Source organism: Athene cunicularia (genome assembly GCF_003259725.1).
Source record: "Athene cunicularia isolate RWA chromosome 3 unlocalized genomic scaffold, athCun1 chr3_part1, whole genome shotgun sequence".
Taxonomy (NCBI): Eukaryota; Metazoa; Chordata; class Aves; order Strigiformes; family Strigidae; genus Athene; species Athene cunicularia.
Genome location: NW_020799097.1, coordinates 58,676,624 through 58,683,570, shown reverse-complemented (window position 1 = coordinate 58,683,570; position 6,947 = coordinate 58,676,624). Strand labels below are relative to the sequence as shown.

At 42.5% G+C, this 6,947-nt stretch overlaps 1 protein-coding gene across 1 annotated transcript in view; it reads right to left on the bottom strand.

Annotated features, from left to right (window-relative positions):
* Positions 1–2,688: 2,688 nt before the first annotated feature.
* The window catches only part of RSPO3 (R-spondin 3), a 27,667-nt gene continuing 23,408 nt past the window's right edge, over positions 2,689–6,947 (bottom strand). The window contains exon 5 of the mRNA XM_026844532.1: positions 2,689–3,738. Coding sequence (XP_026700333.1) covers positions 3,545–3,738 — 194 coding nt within the window. The 3' untranslated portion in view covers positions 2,689–3,544. The remainder of the gene's footprint in view (positions 3,739–6,947) is intronic.

Below are 6,947 nucleotides of genomic sequence, written 5' to 3'. Positions count from 1 at the left end.
AATTATCACACTATGAATTTGGCTGACACCACCCATTCAATTTAGCTCTGTTTAAGAAAAATTGTTCATAATCCTCCTCGGTTCATAATCCTCTGGAAATTACTTAAAATTGACTCATAAGGTTTTGAGTTATTTTGTAACTGGGAAGCAATTGTCAGGAAAAAGTTTCACACAAATTCAGTCTCAGCTACTTGCAGTACTTAAATCAGGTCTTCTCCAGTCAGGTTATCTCGAGAGTTCCCATTAGCTCTTACTCAGCATGTAAGATCACTGACTCCTGAATTTACATATTTATTACTGGGTGGGCAAAAAGTGTCATCCAAATATATATGTGACCTACGAAGGTCCATGTTCTTCTTCAGCTTCTTGGGAGTCTCAGTGGAGTAGTTCACCTACCATCAGGGTAGTCTTAATTCAGTGCCAGGACTGGAGAAACCTTTAGTTGCCCAGATGAGTGGATGTACTTTTTAGTGCTTCACCATGGCTACAGGAAATATTATCAAACATTATCCTGTGTGGGAGGAAACAACATGATAGCAGTTCCCTTGATCATTTCCAGGAAAAGTTGTATCATGTTTTTTCAGGTACTATTGCTATGAATTACTACTGTCACGAGCCAAATTTCTTTTACATTTTTATCCCTTACTGAGAAGTGATAGTATTCCAAGTCCTGCTCTTGGTAAGACAAACTGTCTCTCTTGTCACTGCCACTTGTGTAAGCAGGGAGAGGCACACTGGAGTTTGTAATAACGGTTTATGTGCCAGTGTATATAACAAAGCTCACATTTGTATCCTAAATTCTCTTCCTTTCACCCTCCTTTTTTTTTTTTTTCTCCTTCAATCTGTAGCTCTTGAACTACTTGATACTGCTTTTCCAGTCTTCTATGTTTGACAGATAAATGGCATTCCTTTGATTCCTCCAAGTGTTGTAGAGAATAACTGAAATCAAGGATATTCTGGGATTAGCTCCTTGTTTTGCTTTTTCCTCTTTTTAATTCCCCTCTGAACACTCTTGTTCGTTTTTATGGTTTTTGCTTGTGCTTTTATCAAGAGCTGTCTTCCATCAGAAACCTCCTTGCCATTTAACTCCTATACTTAATTAAGGCAGGGAAAATACATAATCCTACTTGTTAGTTTTAAGAGTTGTAGACAAAGCTCTCCTGGGTTCAGTTATCTGTGTGGTCCAGCTGGTGGTCTAGTTTGCTGAATCCAACTAGGGTTACTTCATCTGGCCAACAACCTGTCCCCGGAGGAAGTAAATTGAGCAGTAAATCCTTCCTGAGCAGCTGAACATCCCCATCTGTTCACCAGCACCCCAGACAGATGGGTGTCTGCAGCTGCAGGAGAGGGTTTGAAGCACCGAGTGCCACCTTTGGTTGTGATGCCAACCCCACTCAGCCCAGAACTGCTCTCATTTGTTGGTGCCAACCTCTGGCAGCAGCAGGATTTCTCCTTTCCTCTCTCTGCCTCCCTTTAGCATCACACCGAGCCTCAGTGCTGAGCACAGGTCCTGTGCCCTTCACTTCTCTGAGATCAACTTCTCCTCAGTTGCTGCTGCCAAGAAGGTGGGAAGATGTTGGTGGAGGAAGATGACCGCTGCTGCCAGGATTGGTAGTGGGAGACTGAGACCAGCTCACTCTGGAGGAGGGTGTAGACAAGTTCTGTGTTGGAGCTGGGAGCCCACAGATAGCCAGATAGTTTCCCACTGTTAGGTGCCTCTCACAGGCATTCAGGCATTCCTGCTTTTCTTTCTCACCCATTCAGACTTCATTGTATGTGATGAGAGTTATGTGCATATGATACTCATCTCTGTAAAATTCAGCCTTTAGCATTTAGGTCTTCCCCCCATCAAAAATATATGCGTATATAATCGGGGACTGGTTACAGAAAGTTTGACTAATTCTCATGAAAGTTGAAGGCAAGCTATGGGAGGTTTAAACACCCATGTTATTAGACTACTGCATCTATACACATCCTCATAAAGAGACAAAGATCTTGCAAAGCAAAATGTAGGAAACTGTTCTTGCATTGCTGTCTGGATGATTAGGATATTCCTCCAAAAGTCACTGAAGCCTGTCACTCAGGCTTCCTCATCTTAAGAGACAGGCTACAATGCTGGGCAGAGACTTTTTTAAGGTCAAACTCACTGTGAGAAACAGAAATAGTTAAATAGGGACATGAACTGGCTGGGAAGGCTTGCCTGTCACCTTCTGTAGTCCGTGCATCACGCTGGGCAGGCTGTTACCCCTATGACAGCTGCCCTTGGGGAAAGCACGGCAAAGAAACACATGCTATGAAGCATGTTGGTCCCTCAACATATTTCTGTAAAGGGCAAATCCATTTCTGAGCAGAGATGCAGTGTATAGCATAGCCTGTGCTTCATTTGTGGGTAACTTTAACCACTAATATAGTCAGGATGGTACCAAGGGGGTTGGCTTGTCCCCTGGGCACTGGAAATTTTCACCTCTGCTGTGTCAGAGAGAAGAACTAGAACAAGAATTTAAGTAAAATTGGAGGAAAGTTTGTGAATTCTGTCCATCAATAGATTTATCATTGTGGATACCCTTGCACTAGACACACATTGTGGATACAAGTTGTGTCATTTTCTGTCTGTGAAGCTATGAAATGATTCCCTCCCCCAGTAGAAAAGGTAACAACATCACTGTGAAAAACACATACTTACATGATGTATTTTTCTGGGTTTTATTAACTCAACATTGTCTCCTACAAATACGATTTGTCATTCACCAGAAGATTTGAAATGTAGACTTAAGTTACACATAGGTATAAAAAGCATAAAACAGCACACATGGTACCACTGTTTAGACCAGAAAACATTGTGTTGTCCCACAGATAAGAGCGCTATTCAAGCTCAGCTCCATCGCCTTCTGCCTCAGGGATTCAGTCTCCAAAGCTGCAGATGCTTCTGCTTCTTTTCCCTCAGCTTGTGAAGCCCTGCTGGCTTTCCCCTGGTGTTTCTCACCCATGTCTGGAGCATGGGCTGGGGAACTGCAGGGCAATCCCATCCTGCTCCACCAGAGGTTATAAAACCTCGGGTTCCTACTGGCTCTTCAGAAATGTTTTCCTCCTTCTCTTAATATTTATGTACAATATATGAAGGGATACGATTTGCGTCTTTGAATTAGACATATCTCTTGCCTCATACTTAAACAATAACTTGAAAAATATTTTACAAAGAAAAAGAACATTGTTCATCTGAATGTCATTCATTATTATATTGCTATATTTTATACCCTATTATTAATATATACAAAGTTTCTTAATTGCCTTTTACAGATGCATGGAAGCATATAATATAACAGTTTTAAAGTATCCCATTTTTAGAAATTTTTTTCTTGGCTCATGTCAATCTCTTTAATAAACTATGGTTGCTTGGAGAATATAGGAAGTATTTGGAATGTTGTTTAAAGTTTAATAATAACTGGTAGCATTGTCCATTTGCGGCCTGAACGGTTGAAGCACCTGTCAGGGCGATCTGGTAGAGATAGCAGCATCATAAGACTTAAACAATCATGGAGGGCTGTTAATGTGCAGTGTCGATGGGTGCCAGGTTCTGTTCTTTATTTGGGGCTTTTCTTTTCTTCGGCTGCGTTTTATTGTTGTTTTCCCTCTGTTCTCGGTTTTGTCTTCGGGCTGCTCGCCCCTTGCTTTCCTGTCTTGTCTCCTTGCTTTCATCTTTGTTGGACTTTTTTCTTTTCTCCTCCCTATTTTTTTTCCCTGAAATAAAAATGATGACACATTAGAAGGTTTGCTCAGGCTGTTGCAATTTCTGACACTTTGCCATAGCCTGTAAAACTGACCCTGGATTAGCACCTCCCGTTAGAATCTGGACACTAGTACCAGTGTTTAGAAATGTCCAACTCTTCATCAGACTACTAAATTTGGCCTCTGGACTAGCACATCCCGTCAGTCTGACTCTGAGCAAAGAGCTGAGAACTCCCTGGGGAGTCCTGGTGCTTTAGAGCTCATAGCCTGTCTCCCACAGCCGGGGGGCACAGATCCATGTACTCCACCAAAACACAACTGGTTTGGGGACATCTATGACTGAAGCCAGGTAGCATTAACTACTGACTGGTCTAAATTTGTCTGGGGCCGGGGCCCAGAAATTACGGTGAGAGGAAATTAGCCATCGTGTTACTCCCCTTCACTGCCAATGCTCAGCATCTACATCTTTTAAAAATCCCTCTCCCCTCCCTTGACCCCTACCACACCCACATCCCAGGGGATTCTTAGTATTGCAACATGAATCTCATGACAAAGTGTCAGCTCCAGCACAGGTACTTGACCCTCTTCAGACTAAAAAGTGGTGTTTCATGTCTCAAGTCAAGTTTAGACCATCGTTACAAAACTAGGTATTGAAGTACCTTATTGCTTTAAATACTTATAAAAGTAAGATGTTGCGGATTTAGTTATTGCTACAGACCTCTCCTTCCTATCCCCTTAGGAACATTAAAACTTTTGTGTATTAGCTGTGGAGGTGATATTGTATAGTGCATTTACTCTCGGACATAAGAAAGACATTCTTTGTGCTGAGTGTGGTGAGACACTGGAACAGGTTGCCCAGGGAAGTTGTGGCTGCCCCCTCCCTGGCAGTGTTCAAGGCCAGGCTGGACGTGGCTTTGAGCAACCTGATCTAGTGAAAGATGTCCCTGCCCATGGCAGGGAGGGGCTGAACAAGACGATCTTCTAAGGTCCCTTCCAACCCAAACCATTCAGTGTTTCTATGATTCTATTCTTTCTATTTGCTTTACAAATCAATGCAGGTATGACATTGAATTGAACTTGTATGTACACCCAAGCCTAAAACAGATTATTAGATTTTTGTGTGTGGAACTGGTTCATCTACTGAGCTATGCAGCTGTGATTCATCTGTGGTTAGATGAATCCCAGTGATGTCTTCAAAAGCAGCCTCGCTTGAGAGTTTCACGATACAGTGTCATACTGACCTGTATGCCTTCTTACATGGAGAAATTTCTGGACAAGTATTAAAAAGTATCTGGTCAAACTGTTTTATGATATCCTGGTAACAATACTACTGAAAACAATCTATCCCTTTGTTACTTCTTGCTTTTAAATATCAACAGAAATAACCCAGGCTTTCCTACACCAATGTTGGGGGAATTACACAAATCTGTCAATAACCAGAGCTGGGAGTTTTTGGTGCCTTGATAGGCTCTGGGGGAGTAGGTCACTGTGAGGGACTAGGGACAGGGGCAGTGGCTTTGTTCTGAGAAAAGATGACCATCCAAGGAAAAGTAGGTCAGATGAAGGGAGAGAGATTCAGAGGTGAAGAGAAGGCAGAAAGCAAGGAGTAAAACTAAGATGCAAGGGTATGCTGTATCCTCTTTTTTTTTGTGTAATTCTATGGGCTTATTTTACAGCTTCTCCATTCCTTACCATCGCTGCCTGAGATAGGAGAGCAGAGGAAGGTTCAGACACACATGTTAAGTCAAGTAGGGACAAACATCTGCCTTTCTCATCTGTTGTTTCTGAAACATTCAGTAAAGCTTTAAATGTGAAATGGCACCTCAAATTTTAGGTAACCAGTCAAAGATTACCCCAATCTACGCCCACATAACCACAGAATCCCTCTCTGAATTTGGCAATGCCATCTAAGATGTGCAGCAGTGAGCAGGGGAGACCTGCAGAATGGGCATGCGAGGCTCAGCGAGAGCTATCACCATGGGGAGAGCTGGGGGAGCTCCATGCAGAAGCAAGCCTGCCTCTTACCCAGCTGTAATGCTGTCTCTTACTAATGGATAAATGATGGTATGAAATTTCGTTCCACTGGTTTGTAAATACAGTTGGCCCAAGATGAAATGTTATTTGAATGGAAACTGTCCAGACATTCAGTGTTTGACATTGTTCACTTGGTGATTAGCCAAAATCCTTCAGCTGCGACTTCCTAGCCACAATTCTGCAAGTATGTTGGAATGACATGTAATGGCTTCCCTTTCAGTCATGGATCAGGATGTATTTATGTGTATGAATATACTAAGAATACACTATCTCTGTCTAGCTAGAGACTTATCTAGGCAAGGCTTCACTGTTTCTGTTTTAATCAGACTGGTGTCACTATAAAGAAGAAGCAAAACTGATCTCTGGAAAATCCTTAACAGTCCTAATTCTCTTCTGCTCTGAGGATAGAGTTTGGAGTCCTCTGTGCAATTTTATACATGGTGCTTCATCACCTCCATGCTGCTGCCATTTGTGAAAAGATCTGCCCTGTGGACCTGTGCTGTTCTGGTAATAAAGCATAGAAGGGTCATCTTTGCTGGTTGTTTAGCTCCTTTCACCACTTTTTTAAAAAACAGGATTTTTTATTCAACAGTATAATGTTACTTCCAGTCAGTCTTTGGTTCAGGATAGACCCAAGGGAAGATTCTATCAGCAGTTATCTGTTAATGTTGGGGTGTACCTGGAACCACATTCTTGTCTGCATCTCTCTCCCTGTTTGTATCCCTGCACTTTTCTTCCCAGAGACTTGTTCCTGAGGACTTTTTCTTCTTCCCACTACTTGCCCACTTCATCACAGCACACTGAACTGGATGACAGAAGTTGTGGAAATCCACTGGAAATTTGGGCACTCGTCTATCCGTGAAATGAAAAGTGCAAAAATGCCATAGGTTTGCAAGTTCATCTCGGAACTACTTTGCATTTGAAGAAGAAGAAAAGGCAAGGACAGCATTAAAACCAAAGCCCATCAGAGAAGTAAAGGATGCAATAACATAACTTCGAAGAAAACACTCCCCCGAAATTTCAGTTTCCCTCGTGAAGGATGTTGTTGTTAGAAAATCCTTCTGCGTCGGAACACGTGGCACTGTATGCATGTATCTATATGAATGCACATCCCTCTGTACATAGCAGTGCCTGTCCGGGTGTCTATCCTGCATTTGGAGGCAGCTCCCCGCTGGACGCGGGCGCGG